General features: G+C 58.7%; 2 protein-coding genes across 11 annotated transcripts in view; both read right to left on the minus strand.

Annotated features, from left to right (window-relative positions):
• Positions 1-128, minus strand: part of Lingo4 (leucine rich repeat and Ig domain containing 4) — a 6,218-nt gene extending 6,090 nt beyond the window's left edge. The window contains exon 1 of the mRNA XM_019206387.2: positions 13-128. The gene's annotated coding sequence lies outside the window, so the exon portion shown is untranslated. The remainder of the gene's footprint in view (positions 1-12) is intronic.
• A 2,052-nt stretch (positions 129-2,180) lies between these two features.
• Positions 2,181-24,311, minus strand: Rorc (RAR related orphan receptor C). Of its 10 annotated transcripts, XM_010616530.2 has the most exons (12): positions 23,917-24,311; positions 23,609-23,809; positions 21,949-21,978; positions 11,718-11,803; positions 11,264-11,405; positions 9,667-10,161; positions 9,338-9,459; positions 7,815-8,055; positions 7,604-7,711; positions 7,384-7,494; positions 6,025-6,134; positions 2,181-2,415 (listed from the first exon to the last, which is right to left on the minus strand). In XM_010616530.2, the coding sequence occupies exons 2-12, from the start codon at positions 23,670-23,672 to the stop codon at positions 2,254-2,256; spliced, it is 1,671 nt and encodes a 556-aa protein (XP_010614832.1). In that variant the 5' UTR covers positions 23,673-23,809; positions 23,917-24,311; the 3' UTR covers positions 2,181-2,253. The 10 variants fall into 10 exon arrangements, with proteins under 10 accessions (XP_010614832.1, XP_010614831.1, XP_010614837.1 ...); XM_010616529.2 differs by lacking the exon at positions 23,917-24,311 and having other exon boundaries at positions 23,609-23,902; XM_010616535.2 differs by lacking the exon at positions 23,917-24,311 and having other exon boundaries at positions 7,640-7,711; positions 7,815-7,947; positions 23,609-23,901.
• Positions 24,312-24,324: the final 13 nt, after the last annotated feature.

The raw sequence follows: 24,324 nt of genomic DNA on the forward strand, positions 1-24,324 counted from the left end.
GTGCGTCGGTCCCCACCGCCCGCTGCGCCCCTGCCTGCCGCCGCCGCCAACCACTGCCGCCGCCGCCACTGCTGCTTCTGCTGCTGTGGCCGTTGCTGCCAAGACTGAGGGAGAGAAAAGAGCCGGGAAGCATTTCTCCTCCCTCTCTCCTCTCCTCTCCTCTGCTCTTCTCTTCTCTTCTCTCTCTCTCTCTCTCTCTCTCTCTCCTCTTTTTAAACCAGGCGAGAATGAGTCTGCAGCAATCCTGTTGGTGCAAAATAAATAAATAAAGCAACCAGGGAGCTGCAGCAAATGCACCTACAGGAGCGGGGAGGAAGGAGGAGGCGGCCTTGCCGGGGAGGGGTCTGCAGTCTAGGCCACAGCAGGGGGATCCCCACAGGTTCTCTCCGGTCTGGAGAGCTACAGTCCTGGGACCAACCTCCTTCCAGGGGATTGTGGTCTTTTAGTCTCGCAGGTGCAGGGCAGTTCTGTGCCGCCTCTAAATCTGAAAACCCCCACTCGTATCATTTGTGGGAAAGTTCTCAGTCCACAACACCCGCTGTGGAGCTCAGTATGAGGTAACTTCAGTGGGGTTACTCACTAGCCTCACCGGGGCGCCGCTAGGCCTGGGGGGGAATCCCAGAGGCTGGAATCCTTAAACCGCTGATGGATCTCTGAGTCCATGAGAACGAGGCTGGACAGCAGGCTTGTAGGTCGTTATCTTTTGGTGGTCCATCATATGCACGCACGCACGCACGCACGCACGCACACACACACACTTTTGCCTTTAAAATCTTTTTTTTTTTGGTACTGGGGATCGATCTCGGGACCTTATACTTGCAAGGCAGGGACAGTGCCACTGAGCTAAATCCCCAACCCATCTTTAAAATCATTTCATAAGGAACGGTACACATTGGATCTTATGTTTACCCAGCTAAACCCCTCCCCTGAGAGAAGAAAAAAATTATTTTCCTATCGTCTGCTGTTTATCTCTCCCAGGAGAGTCCACAGCTACTTATAAAGCTAAGGGAAGTTTGGGGCAAGATCACAGCAGGAGAAATAGGTCCTGCTCCTCCTCACGCAGGAGTCGGCAGCCCCCAGCTGCAGAGAGGTGGCACATCGCAGCTTTCTTTCTCCACTGTGAGAGCAGTGCTGGAGGCCAGGGTGAGGAGGCCCCCCTTGCACTGTTACAGCCTTCTGGTCAACCCCGGGGGGGGCTTGCTGTGCATCCCCAGGTGTTCTTGTGATAGAGCAGCTGGAGGTTCCATGGGGTTAGGACCACCCCAGTGTAAGCCTGGTGGCAGGGGCACCATGCGGACGTTCCCAGGTGGGTGTCCCTTCCCTCGGTCACTAGGACTTTCCGAGTCACCGTGTCATATCACGAGTGGCTGTAGAACCACACGCTTGCAGGTTGACGTGCGTGCTTCCCACTGTACGCGAACGTGTGTGTCTGGTCAGACTTGTGCCAGCTCCTAAGATCTATTCTTAAAGTGCCTGTAGTAAGTCTGAGTTCCAGCCCTTGCATCCGTCTGTGGCGCCCTTGGCCTCCATTGTACCCTCTCCCACACCCACACCCTTTGACACAGTTACCCCTGGTCCCTCGCCCCGTCCCATCCTCACCCTCCACATACTCAGGGTTTCAGACCCCAGGAAAAAGGCAGGTGCCCAGCAACTTCTTTGCTCAACTGAGAAGCAGGCGGAAGGCAGCGCGACTAAGGATCCAGATTCGTGTTGTGTACAAGCCCTTCCGGGGTCTCGCCCCAGTCTCTGAGCTCGATCCATCTCCCCAGCGGAAGCACCCGGGGAAGTACAATGAGGTATTTCAAAGGCCTGTTCTTAGCTTCTGGGCCCAGAGTTGAGATCTCCTCATCCAGCGTGCGCTGGATTCTCGTTTTCTTGAGGACACCTTGGCCCCCCTACAGGTCCTCATGTCCCACCCACTCCACCCTCCCAGAAGCCGGGATGGAGGCTGTGGGAAAGGAGCCGGAACAAGGCTACTGTCCCTCTGCCGGGCAAGTCTGGGGGCAGAGAACCATCCCAGCATTTGCTCATCCCCACCTGCCCAGCAAAGGGTGTGGAGAAGGCTGGAGAATGGGCCGAGGGTGGAGCAGCGTCTTGGGAAGCGGGCCTGCCGGCCAGGCCAAAAGGAGAAAAGAGCATCCCCGGGCTGGGGATTTGGCTCAGTAGTTCCGCAACCTGCCCCCCAAGCACAAGGGCCTGAGTTCAACCCGCATACCAAAAAAAAAAAAAAAAAAAAAAGCATCCCCTTCCAGGTCACTGGGACAGCCCCTCGGGGGACTCGATTTCAGTGCTGAAGAGCTCCTTGTAGAGTGGCGGGAAAGCAGCTTGGACCACGATGGGGTGGAGGTGCTGGAAGACTTGCAGCTTCTCGAGGTGCTGGCTGCAGAGGCTCCGCAGTCTTCCCTTGGGCGGCAGCTGCAGCGGGTTAATGCGGAGGGAGGGTCAGTCCTTCAGGGCTCTCCCCAGGGCCCTTGCGGGGTTGGGATGACCCTTCCTACTTTCTTCCTACATGCTTGGCCCTTTGGGGTCCCCGAACCCTCGGGTAGAAGCCCCCAGCTATGTTCCTGCCACTCCTAAAGCAGACCTTGCTCACGGCCCTTCCTCTTTGTTCACCTTGCTCCCTCATCTGAACGCCTTTCTTGCCCTTTCTCGCTTGGCCAATTCTTATTCAGCGAGTCACTGCCCCAGGAATATTTATCTCCCAGCTGCTCCATGCCCTGTCTGGATTAAAGGCCCTTCCTGTGGACTTCCCTCTGTACAGCACTGACTGCACCGTAGGAAAAGGGTCCAGTTTGTCTGTCTTCCCAGGCTACATTTAAACTCCTCAGGTACGGCCTGCCTGCCTGTCTGTACATCCGTACCCGTTACAGTGCTTGGCACATGCCAGCGCTCAGTACTGTTGGAACTAAACGGACTTCCTAAGCAGTTTCCTAGCACTGCAAGTATAAGCCAACCCTGCCAGCCCTCAGCCAGAGGGCAAATGGAAAGGGCCCCGAAAGCCAGGCACAGGGGTGTCCACCCTTAACCCCGGCCCCTCAGGAGATGAGGCAGGAGGACTGCAAATTCCAGGCTAGCCTGGGCAATTCAGGGAGATGCTGTCTCAAAATAAAATTTTAAAAGAGGCGGGGATGTAGCTCAGTGGGAGAGTTCTTTCTTAGCATGCATGAGGCGCTGGGTTCAGTCAATCAGCACTGGAGAAAAAAAAAAAAAAAAAAAAAGAAGAGGCGCAGAAGCCCGTACGGAGACAAGGAGTGACAGACACCTCTTGGAAGAAAGGGTGGAAATACAATTTATCTTCTGCAATATCCTGTATAACCAAGTGAGGCTTAAAAATGCCTTCATAGCTCTTGAATTCAATTTTTTTAAGTCCTATTTTTTGGTACCGGGGATTGAACTCGGGCCCTTGCGCTTGTGAGGCAAGCACCAGAACCACTGAGCTAAATCCCCGGCCCCTAGTAAATTTACAGTCTAACAAGGAAACCAGAAAATAAACAAAAACGGTGAAATGCCACGCGGCAGTGTTTCCGGAAATGACGAATAACATACATCAGATCATACTGTTAGCTGCCTTCGCGTGTGTGCGCCCTGAGGTCCCTTTACCAGGAAGCTGCTACGTGACTGCATAATACCGTGGATGCGTTCTCTACAGGAAGCTAAGGCAGGGTGAAGGACATGGGGCTCATGGCACAGGGCGACTGGTTAGGGACAACCGCTCCCCAGTGTTGGAGCAAGCCTTTCAGAAAACGGGCGGGAGAGCCTTCCGGCAGGCACAAAAGCCCTGAGATGCAGCTGGCCTTGATGTGCTCAAGGGACAGCAGGGATGTGGGGGTGGTGTGGACGAGTGACAAAGGGGGCACGTTGTGGCTGTGTCTGTGTCCCTGCACAGCCTCGTGAATAGATGGGGCTTTGTGGAGGTGGCTGGATCCGGAGCCTGCAGTGCTGGGATCACTAAATCATCCCCCTGGATGGTTTGGTACCGTTCTGGATAGGAGTAAGGCTGTCCCACCCTGGGGATGAGTGCTGCCTGCCCTAAGGACAGAAAGAGGGCTGCTGCTGGTCACTTGTAGCTTGCTGCCTGCTGCCTTCTGCCCATGAACTGTCGCTCCCTCTCCACGCCCCTCCGCTAGGCTGCCCTGCCTGGAGCCAGCCAGCTATGGACTGAAACCTCTACACACCGTGAGCTACAAGAAAACCTTTCCTCCCTTAACTTTGGGTGTCAGGTATTTTTGTCTCAGCGAAAATAAAAATTAGCTAGAACAGGGCAGCAGGAGATGAGGCAAGAAAAGAAGCCCAGTGTTATCTCCAGCCTGGTTGGCCGTGGCACAATAGTGGTGTGCACCTCAGCGTGATAGGGATCTACAGGGGGGTGGAGAACCAGACGGAGGGGGGCTGCCTTCCTTCTAGGGCCATGGTGGGTGCTGAGGAGGTGCCCTGCAGCTGCAACCCGGCCGACAAGGCTGGAGCAGGGGCCCGGGCAGGAGCCTCACGAACGGACCCTGCGAGAGGTACTGTTTCGAAAGTGGATCTGGCCACATTCGCGAATTGGCCCAATAACACCCTGATCATGTGGTTCCTCTCCACCCTGGGGCTGCCCAGTGCCTGGAAGCAAAGGCCTGACTCTCATGTGGCCCTGAGAGTCCCCCCTGGCTTTCCTCCCACTTAATTCTCAGCCCTGACTCTTGCTACCCTCCTCCTCGTCCATCTGCCCTGGCTCCTGATCCTTTTCACTCTTCAGTGAAAAGGTGCCACGAGCTCTTCTCCATGCTTGCATCGCTGTTACTGCCATTATCGCTATTATTATTATTATTAATTATCGTCAGTACTAGGGATTGGACTCAGGATCTTTGCACTGAGCTACATCCCCAGTCCTTTTAAAAGATTTTTATTTTCAGATGGACCTTGCTAAGTTGTTTCAACTTGCAGTCCTCCTACCTCAGCCGACAGAACACTGAGATGTGGGCAAGAGCACCACACCTGGCCACATGCACATTATTTTATTATTATTATTATTGTTATTATTATTATTAGTATTTGTACCGGGGATCGAACTCGGGTCACTGAGCTAAATCCCTGGCAGCATGTGCACTATGTTGCCCCCTTTTTATTCACATCGTTCTCTAAGCCTGGGATGCCTGTCTCCTCATGAATGTCAGTCGTCTTTCATGGCCTTGTCTAAATGCCATTTTCTCTAGGAAGTGTTTGAGATCCACTCTTTTACCCTCAAATTGCTTTGAATCCCCATTCTCTGCCCTCATGATATTTTTCCAAAATCTTTTATGGTAATATATTGGGTGTATGGGGATATGGTGGAAAGAGAACTAGGACTAAAATCTGCATTTGTCTCTTCATGAATCACATAAGTCACAAAAGTCTCCTTATTTGCTACAAGGCATTTTTTTTAAAATGATAACAAGAACTGAACCCAGGGCCTTTGCACTGAACTACATCCCCAGCCTTTTAAAATTTTCTATTTTGCGATGGAGTCCTACTGAGACACTAAGTGCCTAGGCTGGGTTTGAACTTACAGTCCTCCTAACTCACCCTCCTGCAGTGCTGCGAATTACCAGGCATCTACCCTAATGCCCAGCAGGACAGGGGAATCTTACCACTAGTCCTACTGACTGGGTTGCCATGAGGAGAAGAGTACCTAACAGCGAAAGCACTGTTAATCACGTCATTATACTACCCCATATCGCGCTCTAAGATAGCGTTATATTAAAAGGTACATGAGACTCTTTGGACCAGATTAAAATCAGTTGGTGGGTACAACAATGAGTCTGTATCTTTCCACAGTGCCTCGCACAAGCAGGTGCTGGCTAAGAGTTGGCTTCTATTAAACGGAATTGCTCCCTGGGCGCCTTGCCGTTCCAGGCTCTCTAACTTCCCGCCTCTACACATGTGGAGGGAGCCGCTCACCCCGCAGCTCCACCTGACTGCGGCCTCCGACCCTGCCTCTGTCCCCGCAGCCCCGCGAGACAGATCTGGCCGGGGCCTGGCCCCTTCTGCCCCGGGGGCGGCTCCTACCTGTGCCAGGACGCCTTGGCGATGAGTCTTGCAGAGATGATGGTGAAAGGCCAGCTCCAGACTGCACTGCAGCTGTTCCACTTTCCTCTTCTCCTGGAGCCCTGGCCGGTCTGAAGGGGGCGGGGGACGAGGTCAGAGCGAGAACAGAAAGAACACGGACACTCATTTCCAGCAAAAACAAGAAGGAGGGTGCTTGGCTCTTTTTGGTGACCTGCGCCGAACAGGCCTTCCCAGCCCAGTGCGTGCGTGCGTGCGTGCGTGCGTGCGTGTGTGTGTGCGTGCGTGTGCGTGCTGGCGTGACAAGGGTTAAACTCTGGGATCTTGGCGTTGGCCAGCTGTCTACAGGAAACGGGAGAAATGAAAGGGATGGCAGCTTCCCAGCTCCCAACTCCAGCTACCTGCTCCCAGTAACCTGGTGTTTCACAGAAACCGTGTGAGGCTAGGGATTAGGGCTCGGGCACGGGGAAAGGCTTGGGAGAGTTTCTGCTACTCGTACAAGAATGGCTCTGGGTAGTAATGGCTTCCGGAAGCCCCTCTGCCCTCGTCTCTGCAGCAAGAAGTCCCTCGCTAACTCCAGCACCCAAACCACGTTCTTCCTTGATTCCCTAAAACACCCGAAACTCATCTTTAATGCCTTCATCTCCAGATCGAGGGCTGTGTTTAGGCCTCTATTTATTGTTAGGGCCCAAAAGACGGATTCTGTTGATCTGCAATCTCAGGTCAGCAGCCAGGCCGCTTCCTTGGGTTCACCGGGGTCTGCCCAGCCTGCTCCAGGCCGAGTCGGCCACTGCAGGGAAATCTCAGAAGTTCCCTCAGAGCAGAGACTCTCAGAGGTGACCTGGGAGGTTGTTAACAGTCCCAGGGCACCCCTGATCAACTGTGCCGTGATCTCCAGAGTGGGGACCCAGGACACACAGTGTTTAGGTTCCTCACGTGGATCCAAAGTGCATTCAAGGATCCCTGACCAGCAACAATCAGGGTCACCTCTGCCACATCTATAGCCCCCCCCCGTGCCCTGCTCCCAGTGCTTCTGAATCATCATTTTTTGGGGTTTTTTGAGACAGGATCTCACTATGTACTTGAGACTGACCTGGAACTCACTACTTAGTCCAGGCTGATCTCAAACTCATAGCCATCCTCCTGCCTCAGCCTCCTGAGTGCTGAGATTACAGGGGTGCGCCACCACTCCCGGCTCTGAATGTCATTTTAACTCACTGGATCTCACAGCAATATTGAGCAGGGCTCATTCTGCTGTTTCAAGCACTCTCCCAGACTGAGCACATCCGAGAGCCCAGACTTCAGCGTCTCGCGGTGCCCCCGCCCCCTGGGAGTTCTGTCCCCATGCCTGGCAACACTCACTGGCGTTGATGAGAACAAGGGCCGTGTACAGGGCAATCTCGTCCTCGGAAAGGCGCAGGGCGCTCAGGGAGTGGGAGAAGTCAAAGATGGAGCCGATCAGCTCGCCGCAGCCTGAAGGAGTGGAAACAGAAGAGTGAGCCAGGCGGCCTGGGACCCCGCGCTCTGGGTGACCGGGGCAGAGGGCCGGCCTTGGACTCGCTGTCATTCCCCTGCCCCTCACCCAAGGCTCGGAACAGCTCCACGCCACCGTATTTGCCTTCAAAAAAGACTGTGTGGTTGTCGGCGTTGTAGGCGCGGCACATCCTAACCAGCACGACTTCCATGGCTCCTGTAGCAGGGCGGAAGAGCCGGTCGGATGGGGTCAGGCAAAGCGGGGCTTCTCGAGCACCCTCAGTGTCCCCCCTCGTTCTGCTTGGCTCCGTCCCGGGCACCTGCTTTCAGTAGGATGATCTGGTCGTTCTGGCAGAGCTCCATGAAGCCGGAGAGCCGCTTGGCAAACTCCACCACGTGCTGGATGGCCTCGGTGAGGCGGTGGGCACAGCGTTCCCACATCTCCCACTCGGACTGCGGGGAAGGGCACCCCTGCACTTTCTGTAGGGCCCTCCCTAACGAGCCGCAGGGCAGGCTCTGAACTCTCAACACTGGCTTATTTCTTCCTTTATCTGTGCGGTGCTGAGGATCAAACCCAGAGCCTTAAGCATGCCAGGTTAGCGTTCTACCACTGAGCCACCCTTCAGCCCAACCCTGGGTCGTGTGTGTGTGTGTGTGTGTGTGTGTGTGTGTGCATGCGCGCGCGCGGGCATGCTGGGATTGAACTCAGTGAGTGTGGAGTGACAGTTTTATTTTGCGACAAGTTTTTGTTAGGTTGCCCAGGCTAGCCTAGAATTCGCTATCTTCCTACCTCGGCACCCCAGTAACTGGGATTACAGCTGGGTGCCACCCTCCCAGCAAAGGGACATACCCGAGGTCTTAACCACCTAGAGAAGCCATGGGAAATGCCAAACATGTGCCTTCAGAGCGGGTGTCATTGTCAGAATGTGACTGGAGACACTGCATAAACCTTGGGGCCCGATGGACCTGAATTTCACTTTGTTTCCACAGCGTTGTGACCTTGAGCATTTCTTTCAACCCCTCTAAGCTCAGTTTCCCAATCGACTAAAAAGGAATAAAAAGGGCTGGGTATTTAGCTCAGTGGCATGGCGCCTGCCTTGCAAGTGCAGTTTGATCCTGAATTTGATCCTGGTATCCACCCCCAAAAAGGAATAAAGAGACAGGTGTGGTGATGCATTCCTATAATCCCAGCACTCTTGGAGGCTGAGGCAGGAGGATCGCAAGCTTGAGCCAAGTGTGGGCAATTTAGCAATTTAGCAAAATCCTGCCTCAAAATAAAAAATTAAAAATAAAAGGTTGGGGATGTTGATTAATGCAAAGTTCCTGGGTTCAATCCCCAATTCTGGGGAAAAAATAAAAAAAGAATAAGGGCCGGAGAATATAGCTCAGAGGTAGAATATCTGCCTCGGATGCATGAGGCCCTGGGTTTGACTCCCATTTCCCCTCCACCAAAAATTTTTTAAAAATGTTTTAAAAACAGGAATAAGTGCCACTCTTACAGTTTGTTGAAAGAGTGGATAAAAATCTGTGTATGGCGTTTAGCGCAGTGCCTGGCAGGGAAAAGGTGTTTCACCGAGAGTCGCTGGGACTCTGATCATTGCTGGTACTGGTAGGAAGGAAGAGGGCTGCAAGCTGTGCAGAGATTTTGTGGACAAGGCCTAAGGAAAAGTCTTCACCCTGCTCTCAGGCTGTAGACCCACACAGACACCAAAACGCACTGAATGGGGGCACCCACACTTTTGGGGGGCCAGCGTCCTCAGCCCGGCCCTGGTGCCCCGCACGAGCAGACAGCCTCTCTGGACCCCCAGGGGTGGCGGCCCTGCCTCCTGCGGCCCCGGCTCACCTTCCTCTGGTAGCTGCTCACCTCCTCCCGGGAGAAGAGGTTGGCGCGCTGGCGCAGCAGTTCCTCCAGCCGCAGCTGACAGGTCTCCCGGTAGGATTTGCACACGTTCTGCACCAGGTGCTCTGGGGCCAGGGAAGAGGCGCTGCTTGGTCTGGGGCGGCCCCTTCCCCACCCCTTTCGAGGACACCTCTCTGCCTGCCCCCTACGCGGCTTCCTCCGACAGCTCCTTGTCGGGGTCCCCGCAACTCCTGGGGATTGTTTAGCTGATGTGGGGTGCTAGGGGGATCCCCCTTGTGCTCACCACCTCCTCAGCCTCCCCAGCTGCTCACCAATCTCTGTCAGGGAGGCGTACGGTGCCTCTGGGGTGCTGCAGAAGTTGTCCGGGCCCTGTCCTGGTCCCCCAAGCCCGGGGTGCCTGGGTCCCCCAAAATGAAGTCCACACCTGCCAGGAGCAGGCTGGCTGCCCGTGCTGCAGGCCCCCTCGGCCTTGCCCTGCTCCGGGCTGTACTCCAGGCGGCAGGGGGCCCCGCCGAGCTCTGTTTTGGCCGAGGTGTGAGAATAGGACAGCCCGGAGCCTGAGGCCCTCAGGAGGCCAGGGGGACAGGCGGACGCCTCGGGCAGGTCAGGAGAGGACCCCAGGGGCAGCTGCCCGTCAGGGAGCCCCAAGCTGTAGGTGAGGGTGTCGGCTCCACGGCCCCCAGTCGGAGCGGTCTTGGCCGCTTGCTCCCGTTGCAGCTGCAGCTGCTGCTGCTGCTGTAGTTGCTTCTGCACCTCGGCGTGCAGGCTGTCCCTCTGCTTCTTGGACATGCGGCCGAACTTGACAGCTGCAGGAGGTCCAGGTGTCAGGAGGTGAGGAGGCAGAACAGATTCGGGGTGGGGGCAGTGCAGGGCACCAGCCCCAAGCCCACATTCTGTCTTTGCCCCAGAACCACCTCCCCGGATTTGGGAGCTCGGGCCCATTTCTCCACCCAGCCCTCACTCTCGTCCCCTTTAGAATGTGTCCGGCCGCCCTTTCTGTCTCCTGGGCGCTCTCTGAGTTCCAAACCAGCTTTGAATGGCAGCAGAATTCCAGCCAGGGCCTGGGCTGTGGATCCTGGCCTCCCCGGATTGGGGCTTGGGGACACTGGGCAGGGGGCCTCGGGCTGTATTGGGGTCAGCACGCCTGCCTGGGAGGGCCAGAGGAAGAGAAGGGCTGAGAACACCGTCTCCCTGTGGTCAGGCCTGCAGGCTCCCCGGTGACCTAGATACTCACCACAGCCCAACCCAGGCTCCGTGGCTTGCTTCTGACATCCTCTTCTGCTCTCTTTCCTGCCTTTTGCTCCCCCCGCCACCCCTCCCAGGTGTGGGGGCACAGCCCCTCGCCCCGCCTGCCCCTGGTACCCCTGCATGTTTCCTTTCGCTTTGTTATTTTGAGCACTGAAAAGTGCTGACAGGCTCCTTCTGATTCCTCATCACCTCCTCCCACCCCAGCTCCTTCTGCGGTGGGAGGCGTGGGGGGACCGGCGAGGAAGGCGAACGAGGCACGGGAACACAGCCCCCCGCCTCCCTGCCTTCTGGTGGCTCGGGCCATCGGGACCCATTCCTGGCCACCGCCTCTATCCTAGGACGGGAAGCGGGGAACAGGGGGACGGTGCAGCTGAACTGGGGTGCTGGAGCAGGAGGGAAAGATGTGGGACTTGATGGCCGCTGGGTCAGAGGCGAGCAGTGGGAGAAGAACGCGTCCCGCGGAACAAGAGGCCCTGGGCTGGGCGCTTGGGGAGGGGTTCGTTGGGGCAGAGCCTCAAGACTCCACAGAGCTCGGAGGCAGGGACCCCCGAGAGCAGAGTCCCACGGCTGTGCAGACGAGGCGTGCAGCGGGGCGGCTTAGCAGGCCAGGCTGAGCCCGGGAGACTCCAGGGAACCCCGGGGCTGCCCGCGTGGCCTCACCGTCTCGGGACATGCCCAGTGCCAGGCACTTCTGTAGGCGGCAGTGCTGGCATCGGTTGCGGCTGGTGCGGTCGATAGGGCAGTTCTGCTGCCGGGTGCAGGAGTAGGCCGCGTGACACTGCTGGCTCCGGCGGAAGAAGCCCTGGGGAGGCCAGCGCGGGGCTAGGACCGCTCCTCCCCGCCAGGCCTGGCTCTGTCCAAAGGCGCCGGCCCCCCCGCTCTTCCACACCCTGCGGCCCACCCTCCGTTTTCTCGCCTCCGTTTCTTTGTGTCCTTGTTGTTTGTCCTGCAGTGGCTTCCCCAGCTCAGGACGAGGGACTCCAGGGAGGTGTCATTTGGACAGCTCCCTTGCTGTCTCTGGAGACCACGAGCCCTGGTCCTCCACTCTGAAGACGGCACGTGTGTCTGTGTGTCTTCGTGTCTGTGTGTGCGCATACGGATCCCTACAACTCACCTTGCACCCCTCGCAGGTTATAACCCCGTAGTGGATCCCAGATGACTTGTCCCCACAGATTTTGCAAGGGATCACTTCAATTTGTGCTGGAGGAGAGAAAGAAAAGTAGGTCGGCCCAGGAGGCTTTTCCACGGCGTGCTGCCGTGCACCTGGGCTGCACACACGGGTCGTGGTGCGTCCCCAGCTTCTCCCGCCAGCTCGGCCTTGCTGTTTCCCTCCTGCAAACAGTGGAAGGGGAAGTGTGGTGACAGGTGGCCCTCCGCAAAGGCTCTAAGGAGCTGCGTCTGTTCACAGAGAAGGGGCAGCCAGGAGTTGTCCCAGCTTTACCAGATAAGGAGAACAGCTGCAGGGGGCCACCTGCTCGGGCCTGCGAGTTGAAAAGCTCCAGTCGCCCCCTCCCACCCTGGTCCGCGCAGTCCCCACCGCCTCACACCTGCTTCCCGCCCTGGGGCTTCCTTTGTGCCTCCCTCCCCCTCTGGGGCTGGGCTCCCATGGGCAGAGTGAGGGGCATGGCAGGAAGATGAGGTACACCGGGCAGGAGACAACTCCGGCCGGCCTCAGCCAGGGGCTGCGCAGACCGGGAGCCCAGAGGGGATGCAGGGAGCCGGGCAGAGGGGTGCCCTAGAGCCCAGGGCAAGAAGCAGGCAGGGTTCCTGGGTCCGTGGCTCCAACATGGAGAGGGCTGGCTGTGCGTGTGTGGGTGTGAGGGCATCTGTGTCCAACCGTGTGAGCCCAGACCCTGGCTGCTGAACTGGCTGAGATTAGAGACCCTCACCACCCGGTTGCTGGGTGGACGAAGGGAGGGCGGCCGACCCGTGCACACAGCTATCTTACCTGTGAGCTGGGCCTGCCCCCGGGTTCCCCTGCACTGTCCCCAATGCTGCTCTGCGCTATGGCCCTGCCAACGCCCAGGGCTCTTGGCTGAGTTTCAAGGGACCAGCAGGACTTCTCCAGCCTGTCATCGAAAGGCAGCCAGGCAAAGCTTGGGGTCCTGCCTCCTGCAAGTGTTTTCAGCACTTTCAAGGACACGTGGAAGGTCTCCTTTCCACCATCGTGGACCTGCTGCTTCCCCGTGGAGTGGCCGGGTGGAGCAGTCCAGAAAAGCGGCCAAGAGCCAAAGCCGCGTCTCATCAGGATAGGTGTCCCACCTTAGGGGCAGAGGAGGTGCCCGCTGGGGGCAAACCCACAGTCCTGTGAGCTCACCTCCTGCCCCAGGACTGACCCTGCCAGTGCCAGTACATTGGAGAGGGAGACCAAGGCCTGCTCGCGTCCTAACACCCGTCCCACCATCCCCAAAGCAGCATCCTCTCTGGCCAGTCTGGAGCTGCATCAGGGTCGGGAGCTGTCTCCTCCAGGGGCCGGGGCACACACACGTCTGAAACCCTTCCATCAGAGCCCCCGTCCTCCTCCCACACACAGCCACATTAAGCCGTGGTCACCTGAAGACCAGACGGCAAGTGAGCCTTTCAGATTCTTTCCAGGAATTATGAGCAGATTCCAACGCGCGGATGGGTAGAGCGTGGAGGGTGCCCGGAAGAGGGGTGCAAAGTGTGGGGACCCTCGCACTTCTTATCACTCACACTCTGTCCGGGCCTCAGCTCCCTTGGTAATGAGGTGAGGATAAAAATAATATCGCCTGCCCGGTGACTCTAGACGGCACAGTGGTTACACCACGTCACCGCGGAGGGCAGGGCACTGCGCCTGCCAGTTACTGCTGACTGAGGCACAGCACAGGAGCCTGCGGGCATGGTGGGCTGCCCAGGGGCCCCACAGATTCTGCTCCTGCCCGGCACCCGCCCCCAAAACTGTGGTATCTCTCTCTTCAGTGGGCCTAAGAGCAGAGAGGGGGGAAACCAACATGGGTCACCCAAAAAAGCAAGCAGGAGAGAGATTAGGCCAAGCCACGGTGGGAACTCAGGCTCTGGCCCAAGAGTGAACCACAGGCCTCCCTGCCTGTTCCCTTCTCCAAGAGCCACATCCGCATGCGTGTGTGCGCTGACCACACGGGTGACCTCAGACACCTCTCCCTGCCCCGTGCCTGACCCATTGCTGGCCCTGGCCCTCGGAACCTTGCCCCAGTAGCACCTAGAGTCTGCCTTACGCCTAGAAGATGTGGCCAGCCGAAGACCCCTTCACGAATACCTGTCCTAGGGGGACACCAGAGCCTCACACCCCGGATACCAGGCCAACACCTCCTCTACTGTCCCCTGCCGCAGTGCAAGGCAGGCTGGCAGCGTCAGCGGTCCTGAGGGTCAGGCCCTGAGGCCCAGCGATGGTGAGCCTATGGCACACGTGCTGCAACAGGCTGTTCACGTCACCGAGAGCTCTGAGGGTTTTGCCACCATTGCTCCAACCTCTCTGAGCTAGAGAGGCTGAGAGGTCGGGGATGGGAGACAGCAGGTGGATCTGGAGGTCCAGAGACAGCCACAGAAACATGGACAACCTGTGCTTGTCTTGGCCCTGTGCCTAAGCCCCCAACACACACTCTCAGGCCGCTTGTCCTATGCTCCCTCCTTCCCTGCCACCTGCACCTCCCTCACTGTCATCCACCCCAAACCTCAAAGAGAAAGCACCGGTGCCTGTGAGTGTGACTGTGGAGGAGGGGCTGGGAGGAGGGCAGGGGCCTGGCACAGAGCTGAGAACACCCGGTCCCTCTGAGATTCACCCCTGAAAGCCAGGCCCTGACCCGCAGGTGCTGGGAACCCCGCCGCCTGCCGGGGAGAGGGAGCTGAGTAATCACAGGATTACTCAAACTGTTGCCTGGGAGCCCGGCCTGCCAGGAACTTACCATCTCAGGGCCTGCTGGTGCCAGGAAGCAGAGCCAAGCAAAGGTCAGGAGCTGAGCTCCCACCGTGGCCTGCTCTGTCACTTGAGGAAATATGTACCTCACCCGCCATGGCGCCTGCAGCCCTCCCCATAGCGCTCTCCCCGCCCCAGGCTGATGGAGACAGCAGTGAGCGCAGAGCCCACTGCCCCAAAGGAGAGGGGTGCATGCCGACGCTTCCCGAACTGTGCACTCCCAAGACAACCCTGGCCTCCTCTTAGACAGGTCGCCAGAGGAGCTTGTGAAAACGTAGGCCCAGGGCCATGGGGCGCAGCTCAGTAAGACAGCGCTTGCCCCGTCCACACGAGGCTATGCTGGATTTCGAACACTGTGCAACAGAACAGAACACGCGGGCCCCTCATCGGGAAATCTGAGGTGGGGCTCAAGAGTCTGCATTTTCAGGGGTTGCCAGATGACACCTGATCTTACTGGTCGTCAGCCTACACTTTGAGGAGCAAGAATTCGGGCTCTCTGCCTGCTCTGCATCAGGCTGCTCCATTTGTATTGTTTATTTTGAGACAGGATCTTGGTAAGTTGATCAGGCTGGGCTTGAACTTGAGATACTCCTGCCTCAGCCTCCCAGAGTGCTGGGATTACAGGCAGGTGCACTATGGCTCACTGAATGGAACCCCAAGCCTTATTTATGCACACTAAGCGCACCCTCTCCACCGAGCTGCCCGCTCAGCTCGCCCAGCTCACTCTCATCTTTTCCCTGCCATTCAGCGTGAACTCCAAAGCTTCACTGTGATGCAGCCCTAGAAAGAAAACACATCTCCCCAGGATCGCCTCAGACCCGGGGGACTTCCTACGGGCTTCCTCCTCGAGCCTTCGTGAGGAGAAATACGGTAGAGGCCAACCTTTCCTACCTCCAGCCCCTCTAATCGCTCCTTTCACAGCTGTGAGATTCATTGATAGGCTTTTTGGATGTATCCAGAGCCACCCTGTCCAGGTGCCCTGTGCCGCAGAGAGGAAGTGGTAGGGGCGGAGGGGGGCTGCCGCCTGGGGATCTCGGATCTCTCTCCTTCGCGCCAGTCGGGGGTACAGACCACAGAACCGTCAGGCAGAGGAGCCCTAGGGTTCTCTCCCCTCCCGAAGCCCTGTCAGTCTGGGGCGCCCCTCGCTCTCGAATAGATAACTGGGTAGGAGAAGCAACCATGACAGGTGCGGGCCCCACGCCAGACTTCAGATAAAGCTTGTTTCTGTGACACTGAAGATCGAGCCCATTGTCTTTCACATAGTAGGCAAGAAAGTGCTGCACCCCTGAACTGTGTCCCCACTGTGTGAGCCCAGCAGCCTCCTGAAGGAGGTCCCGCCAGAATGGCCCCATTTCTCAGACGAGTTTATTGAGGGTGGAGAAGGCAAGAGGCTCATGGAAGAGGCAGAGGCAGCATTTGAAGCTGGGTCTCGGTAGCTCTGGAGCCAGTGCCCTTGGCCATTGAGCTGTGTACCTGTGAGAAGGAGATGCCCACTCCCCCAAGAGCAGGCAAGGGGCAAGGTTAAGGGCTGCTGGTGAAAGGTGTGGGTATGAGCGTGGTGGGCTGGGAAGGAGTCCACGGGGAAAACGCACAGAACCACAGCCAGGGCTCCTATCTAGGATAAAGAGCTAGAGAGACGTCCCCTCTCCTGCACATTTTCCTGTGTGGTGCCAGCCCCCTCCTACCTTCATCCATTTCTCTAAGGCCAAGGCGAGCCAGGCGTGGTAGTGCACGCCTGTAATCCCATCACTCGGGAGGCTGAGGCAGGAGGATTGCCTCGAGTCGAAGGCCAGCCTCAGCTATATAGCAAGACCATGTCTCAAAAAAAAAAAAAAACAAACAAACAAACAAAAAAGGGGCAGCCAACTTGTTCATCCCAACACAGCTCCTGACTCCGGACTCCTCCTGAAGATCACAGCTGCTGTAGCATGTGGACTGAGTTTTTACCTCGTGGTGGCCTACGTTTGCAGCAGTGAATGAATGAACCAACGCATGGGAAGAACAGTGCAGATCTTTTCTTAGCTGGGGCCCTTCCCCCCCCAGACCGCAGCTCCAGCCGGTCCCTCCGTCAGCAGCCTCCCTCCTTCCCTGCTCTCGGTTCCCCCAGCTTCTGCAAAGCTGGAAACCAAGGTGGTGGGCACAGGAGAGGGAGGGAGGGAGGGCTGGGTGGGGTGCGGGGACCCTGCCCGAGCCCTGATGAGCACTTTCTGCTGATACACCCAGAGCCTGGCGCTGAGAAAACAGCGAGCTAGAACTCGGGTAGGCGAGGGACCGTCTGGGGTTTCGGAGAGCCGCGAAAGACAGGCAGCACTCGAAACCCCCTCCCGCGGCCCCCGCCACCCCCACAGTCTGGGACAGGGGAAAGGAGGGGAAACAAAAGAACCCAGTGAAAACAACCGGCGATGCGGGAGGCGATGAATCACCGGGAGGAGTGGGAGCCCGGACTGGCGTCACAGCGGCCTCCCTGCCCGGTGTCTCCGCTGTTCCCGGAGGCCACGGGCCCAGGAAGACCCCGCTCTTGTCACGTCCAGAAAACAGACCTCCGCATCTTGCTGGGCCCGGGAGCCCGGGGCAGAGGGGCTGTGTCTCAGCAGCAGGAGGAGCGGAGGTTGGGTCTCCATAAGGACCGGCCCCTGGGGACAGCAGCCTTCCTTGGAGAGGAAGTGTTGGGGGAAGTCCCCGTCCCTGTCAGTTTCAGTCAGCAGTGCAGAGCGAGCCCCTGGGGGGCAGTAACGCCACACACTATTTCCAGTAGGGTGGGACCAGCTAAGACTCCACATTCCACTTAGACGGACCCCAGGCGTTTGCAATTCCTGCTGCGAGGGGCCCTAATGCGATCTGTGGTGTTGGGGACTTGGAGCCCTCCTCACCCTGTCACGGCGGACTGCAGGGAGATCGGGACACAGCAGACAGGCCACCCGCCTCCCGTCCAGTTCCTGCCGGGTCCTCCTGCCCCCTGCGTCCCGCCGACTCCCTACTCATTGCCTCTTCTCTGCACCTCTCCCGGGTCTGTGGGTTCTCCGGCACCCCAGGGGTCTCTGGGCTTCATACTTCGATGGCGTTGACTCTCCTGGTGTTTATCCAACCCCATCACAGTCTACACAACATCCTCTCCCTATGTGTTTCATAAATCTGGTGGTGCTTTCATAAATCAGTCCTTTGAGTTTCGCCTCTGCCCCCATACCTTTTTCTTTAGTGCTAGGGATTGAACCTAGTGACACTCTACCATTACTTTACATTCGTTAGCTTTTTTTTTTTTTCTTTAAATCTAAGTTGCCCAGACTGGCCCTAAATTTGAGATCCTCCTGCCTCAGCCTACCAAGTGTCTTGATGACAGGTGTGTAGCACTGTGCCCGGCTCTGCATCTCTCTATCTTGGACTGTTTCTACTCCTGGTGTGTCTGGCCCTTGGTCCTGGGATGTGTCACAGTCCCAGGCCCCTGGGTGCTCTGACACCCCAGCTGGCAGTGGCTGGCACTCGCCAGGGTTAGAAAACTTGGAGCTATGAGAGATCCAGAAATGTCCCAGTGAGAAGAAAAGCTGCCAGACCGCCAGGTGGAAGGAGACCCCTCTCCTACCTACTGGTCTAAGAGAGCTATGAGCACTGCTGGAGGTGGGTTTAATGCCAAGACTCCAAGCATCTCCTTCAGCCCTGTTTGGCTTGAAGCTCCCCCGCTCTGGTACCCCAGGCTGCTGTGCGGAGCAGGGGTCGCTTTCTAGGGAGGCCTTTGCTCTAATGGGGAGAAGATCAGGGGCAAAGGAGGAACCCGAGGACCCTACTTCCGAAGTGTGGGTCTTCGGCTCTGCTGGTCTTCTTCCCAGCTGGCCTGCAGGACTGCAGGTCCCCTTCTGGAAGTGGGGCTCCTTTCTTTCCCTGGTTCCCTCTCCCCGGAGACCAGGGCCTCTCTCCTTGATGCTAGACTGGGAAACTCTCCTTAGTTGGTTTTGTTGTCCTTTTCTTTTCTTTGGAAATCCAGCTCCCTTTTTTTGCTGGGAGACCAGGGCCTGGGACTTGCCCACGTGGCAGGGTGAGGCGGTGACAGGTGGCAGCAGGACTGGTCGTTGGGCTGAGTTCGTGGGTCTTTCCAGGACCCCAGACGACCTTCCTACTGTGGCTTGTGGGAAGACCCCAGGTCAAAGCTGGGGCTGCCTCAGGCCACAGGGACACAGGCTTCCCTTTTCCTTCTTCACCCTGTACTCGGACAGGCTCTCTGGCTTCCCTTGTCTGAGCATGGGACACTGTCTGATCGGCCACCCTTGCTCACGCGGAAGACACAGGACCCAGACATCTTCCCAAGGCTGCTGGCTCCAGGCCAGGGAGGGAGGTCGAGGGCTTTGTGGACCCATCGCCACTGCCTCGACCCCTTTCCCGACCCTCGTCAAATGGGTGACTAAACCTGGCAGAACACACACTCACACACACGTGCACACACACACACGCGCGCACACGCGCGCTCATGGCTCCTGGATTACAGTTACTCCTTTGGTCTCTGGTGGGCAGAAAGCACGATGCTCAGAGGCCTGGGTCTGGCCCCGTGGCCGCCGGCCTCACTTTGCTCTTACTGTCCAGCCAGCAGCCCCTCTGGCCTCCAGGCTGGAGGCACGAGGGAAGTGCTTTGCTGGGAGCAGAGAGAGCAAGTCCAGGCCCCTGCTAACGACTGACCTCTGCCAGCGGCCAGCTCTGTGTGCCCGTGGTGCAGCACTGCCCACCTTGGGTCTCAGTCCCCTCTTGCCCAAGGAGAGGCTGGACCCCGACACTCTTGGACAATTTTCCAGGACTCGCGACCAAGAAATTCCTCAACAGTTCTTTCCTCTCCGCTGCTGCCGAATGCCTGGGCAGCCAGCGTCCTGTCTGCTCCACCCATTTTCTAACAGATCTTGACCTTGACCAGGACACACCCTGCCAGGGAGGAGCCCTCAGACGCTTACACGGCTCCCAAGACGTCCTCCTACCCCAGGGCATGGGGCCGGGGACAGACCCAGGCTTCCCTGCGCTGCCCTGGTGGCCGTGCACTTACTTCTCATGGCTGCGCCTCGGCCTTGCCAGCCTTGGCTTCCTGTCCTCAGCAGGGTGGTCCCGGGATGGGCACAGCTGGCAGCAGAGGCCGGGGCCAGGCCCTCCCAGCGGCACTCAGCCCGAAGCTCTGCACCTAGCTCTCCCCTGAGCTGCTGGGCAGGGGGGTTTGAGCTCCGCACCGCACAGGTGGCCAAGTCACAGCCCCTCCGCCCCCCCGGGGGTGCAGCTGGTAGGATGACAGGCGCCCCACGTGGCCAATCTGGACGTGGGGCCGGGTGTGAGGGGTGGGGCAGCCAATCACAGGGGGCGTTGGAAAATTCCAAAACCACACGCGACAGCCACACGCGGTCAAAGCTGTTTCCACTTGCCAGGGGAGGTCTAGGTGGGGAGCCCAAGTGGAGCTCTCGAGAGGCTGGGGCCAGGCTCCTCTGCTCTCCCCGAGGATCTCAAGCCTGACTCTCTTTGCCAGGTGACTCCAAGGACAGGGGTGTTTCCAAGGTAAGTCCCAGGATGTCCTCCCGGGGCCATGGTGACACCTGAGGTCTTCTAGGCTGCTGGCAGCCCTTCCCAGAGCCGCTGCTCCGGAGGCTGCTGACCACACACTCCCACACTCCCACTCCTCCCCACCAAGGTGATGTCTACCCTGGCTTAGGGGAACCGGAAAATCAGCTGCTGTAATGATCATCGGGTGAATACACAGAATCCGCAGGATCCATCGGAAACCTCCTTAGGAGCAGGACTGCCCAAAGCGGAATGCACATAAGGGTAATCACCATCACTGTTACTGTCCTACTCAGGGCTTCCTATGTGCAGAACTGGCTCTGAATAGTTTATGTGGACCAGCTAATCTCGCAGAATACTACACGAGGTAGCCACCACCGTCCCCACTTCAAAGACCAAGAAAGTGAGGCCAGAGAGCTTGAGTAACTTGCTCAAGGTCACACAGCTAGTAAGTGGTAGAGCCAGGATTGGAGCTGCAGGACTGGAGGTGTCGGCCTGGGCAGTCTGGGGACAGGGAGGTTTTCTGTAGATTTTCTTGGACTGGAAGTTCCTACTGATGGGCCAAACAATTTCAGAGGCCCTCTTGTTCCCTGTGTGCTCTGTGGGGTACTTCAGCCTTGGGGGGCCTCTCTCTAGGGTCCCTCATTAATTGGGCCCCTCTTGTCTGGGGTATCCCTGAGCTTCTCATGTCGGACCTCCTTCTTGAGACTCAATTCAGAGCCATGTCTCAGCCTCTCCTTCTGGGAGGTTCTCTGGCCCAGCTTCATAAGGGGTCTCAGATGCTGCAGAAAGCTAGCAGCTCCCTAGCCAGCTGCCAGCCTCTCGCTGGCCTGGATCCTCACTAGGACACTGGACAGGCAGGTGGCGAGATGATTTCCAGGCTGGGGGGCTGAGGGACTCAGGGCTGTGGCCCTGGTTTTGGTGGGAAAGAATCAAGGGCAGGAATGGGGCTTGGCCGTTCCTGGTTCCCACTGCTCCCAAACCCGCCCTTTCCACCCTCCCACCCCTGGTGCCCGGCCCGGTCCCCCCACAGACACGCGTCACTCTGACCTGCTTTCCTCCCAGGGCCCTGCTCAGCATTTCCGTGGGGCGCTGTGGCTAGCAGCAGGCAGGCGAGGCATGATCAGGATTGTGCTGAGCAAAGCATCCTCCCCCGGCCCAGGGGGCGTCACCTCTTAGATGGCCCCCATCCTCCGTGTGCCCAGCTCGGGGTAAGGCCCTTGGCAGTGGGTGCTCAGGGGTAGCCGGAGGCAATCAGCGAGGGCCATGGAGGAAGGGACAGGGTTCCTACCCCAGCTTGGGAACAGAGCCCACAGGAGCCTTTCCCAGTAGTCCCTGTGGGTGTGGGCTTTGTGGACAGGCGAGAGGCTGCGAGCTCTGGGCGGAGAGGGCCTCCCACAGGAAAGCAGGTCTGATGTGCTGAGAGGCCCTCGGGAGAATGCGGATTGCTTGTGTCCTGGGAAGTCCTCCCTGACATCTAGCGGGGCTGGTCCTTCCTGAGTGTCCCTGCCTATCTGCCTATGCTGTCTCCTGCAGAGATGGGGTCTTCCCTGCTGTCCCATCTTGCACAGCCTGGCCCCAGGCCTGTTCACACCTCAGGATGTGTTAACCACAGAGGTGAATGCCAAACCCGCTGCCCCTGCCCCTTCCTCCAGAGCAGTGTCCCCTGCCCTGCTTGGTTGTTCGTAGCACTCCCTTCTCCTCTCCGGGCTTCTTCTTCATCCACTCCCTTTGTCCTTGTCCATGGGGTCCTCAACCCTCCTATCTTTTCCTCGACCTCTCTGCAGGCTGCCATCACTCCTGCCATCTGCACCCAACTCCTGTGGCTTTCTTTCCTCCGACCCCGAAGAGTGAGCTGGCTCCTCTCCAAGTCACCACACCCGGCACCACTCCATGCCCCCCATTTCCTACTCACAGGTGTGGGTCTTCTTTGAAGCCAGCAGCTCTGTAAAGAGAAGAAGGGGTGTCAGGGGCCAGAAGTTGAAGACCTAGGGAGCCCAGACACTCACCCCATTCACAGGGCCCCACCTCACCCTGCTCCTTCCCAGTGCAGCCTGGCACCCGAGGAGAAGCCAGGCCACCCTCTGCAGCGCAGTGCCCTCTCTGCCTCTGTCTCTGACCTGCAGCCACCCTGGTCCCCCTCCAGGTCCACAAAGGGCTGGCTCCCCCACAAGCCCTCGGGTCTCTGATTAGGTCTCTTCTTTGGAGAAGCCACCCATGCCCTCTCCCTGGCCTGGTGCGCGTGCTCACACCTTCCACTGAATTTCCTGGCCCTTACCACATCACCTAACGGCTGCAACTGCACCGTGGCCTAGGAAACAGGGCTCCCCTTCGAGATGGTGAGCACCACGGAGGCGGAGACAGTGCCTGTCCTGTTCACCTTGCTCTGCCCAGGCCCTCTTGGCAACTGGCACGTTGGGGTGCACCAGAAACGCTCTGCACCCAGAGCCAAAGCTCTGCGGAATGACATCTCTTGGCTTCCTATCTGCCTGGAAGAACCAGGGGACTCCAGGGCTGTGGGGCCAGGTGGAGGGCTGAGAAGGTGTTTGGAAGGCAGGCCAGGGGCTGGAAAGCTGCACGCAAGACTTCTGGCTTCCCCTGACCCAGCTCCCTGGCCCCCAGCCTGCAGGGGACCGATCCCGCCTCTGCCCCACTGTGTCTGGGAGAGCACAGGTGGGCTGGGGGGGCTGGGGATGCCCGGCTCGGGGAGGAGCAGCTGCACTGTGGTTGAGGAGTGGGTGGTCCTTTCCCCTACTCAGCCCTTCCGATCCATTCCCCAGCACCCGCAGAGCGGCTCCTCACAGAGCAGAGGTCCAGTGTTTGTGCAGAAAGCCCTGGCCCCTGTAACTGACCTCTGACTCTACTCTGTTGTTACTTTTTGCCTCAGCCTCCCCCTCCACAGCGCCCCATCTTCCCCACTACATCCCACTGGGCTGGGGTGCACCGCAGGGCCCTCCGCTCCCCCTAGGGAGGGGAGGTCTGCCCGAGGGAGGGGCTGCCCCACCCCTGTCCCACCGGCCCAGCCTCCTCCCTGATGCTGCTGACCCTCTCTAGCCTCCAGCCCGTACCTCAAAGCAGCCCAAGGGGGTGTCCCCTCCTCCCGCCCGCGCGTGAGGCTGGGATCCGGCTCTCTGGGGTTGCCCTGTGATTTCCCTGGTGGGGCCAAGGTCGGCCGACTCTGTCCCTCCCTCCTCTTGGCTCAGAGCCCCACATTCTCTGCCAAAATGAAAGCCCACACTGCTGGGCCTGTGGGGAGGAAAGTGCGTGGGCAGGGATGGGTGCGGTCGCTCCTTAGAGGTGGGGCCGGAACAGAAGGTGGCCACGCACACCTGAGAGGGCCGGGCCAGGCCCGACCCCTTCCACCCGGCTGCCCTCACCTGCTCCCCACGCCCCGCCTGTCTCCATCTTCCCCTTCACAGGCCGGCTTCTCCCCCTTCCTGTCTCTCCCCTAGTTTCCCGGCCCCTCCTCCTGCTTCGCCCTCCCCCTGCATCAGGACTCATTCTCACCTGCCCGTCCCGCCCGCCCGCTCCGGCTGTCCCCTCCTCTGAGCCTCCTGGCCTTCTGTTCCACCTGCCTGCCAGGCCGCAGGGCCTCTTACCCCGCGAAGCTCGGAGGTGTCTCTGTGGGGCCCTGTCCATGGGGCAGCTCCCTTGGTGCCGTCCTCGCCGTCCTGGCTGCCCAGGAGGGCAGGGAGCAGGGCCCCGGGGAGGAGGGGAGGAGGGAGGGAGCACCTGGCCCGTCACAGGCAGGGGAAAGGAGTGGCTGGCAGAGCGGCCTGGCACGCAGTGGGGATGTGGGTAGAGACCAGCAGGCCAGGGTTTGGGGGCTGGAGGAGAACAGGATGGGTACGAGGAGGGGAAGTAGCATTCGTTAGTCACCTACTGTGTGCCAGGGCCTTTGCCAGGCCCCGTATGTAAGTCACAGCTTCACTTCACGTGGACCGTCATGGGGAAGCCGGATGCTGCAGGTTTACCAGCGAGTGACACCGATGCCTTACCCGCCCGAGGGCTTACACAGGGGCCGGGTGGGTGAGCTACGATTTGAACCCAGGTCTTGGTGACTTCAGAATCCACTGGTTTCTATCCGATTAAGACACGAGACAGAACGGGGAGAGGACGGGAGCCGAGAGATCACAAAGAGGAGGGACTTGGTCTCCCGGGGATGGTCGGGTTGATGCCGGGGGTCCTCAGTTCTCGAGGACACCGCCCACTTAGCCCTGCCTCTGCTGCCTTCCCAGAGCTCCCGGCTGCCCGGGGTCTGCGCGGGGGCAGGGGCAGGGGCAGGGGCAGG

This window comes from Fukomys damarensis, unplaced genomic scaffold (genome assembly GCF_012274545.1).
Source record: "Fukomys damarensis isolate Sample0158 unplaced genomic scaffold, DMR_v1.0_HiC HiC_scaffold_33, whole genome shotgun sequence".
NCBI classification, from domain to species: Eukaryota; Metazoa; Chordata; class Mammalia; order Rodentia; family Bathyergidae; genus Fukomys; species Fukomys damarensis.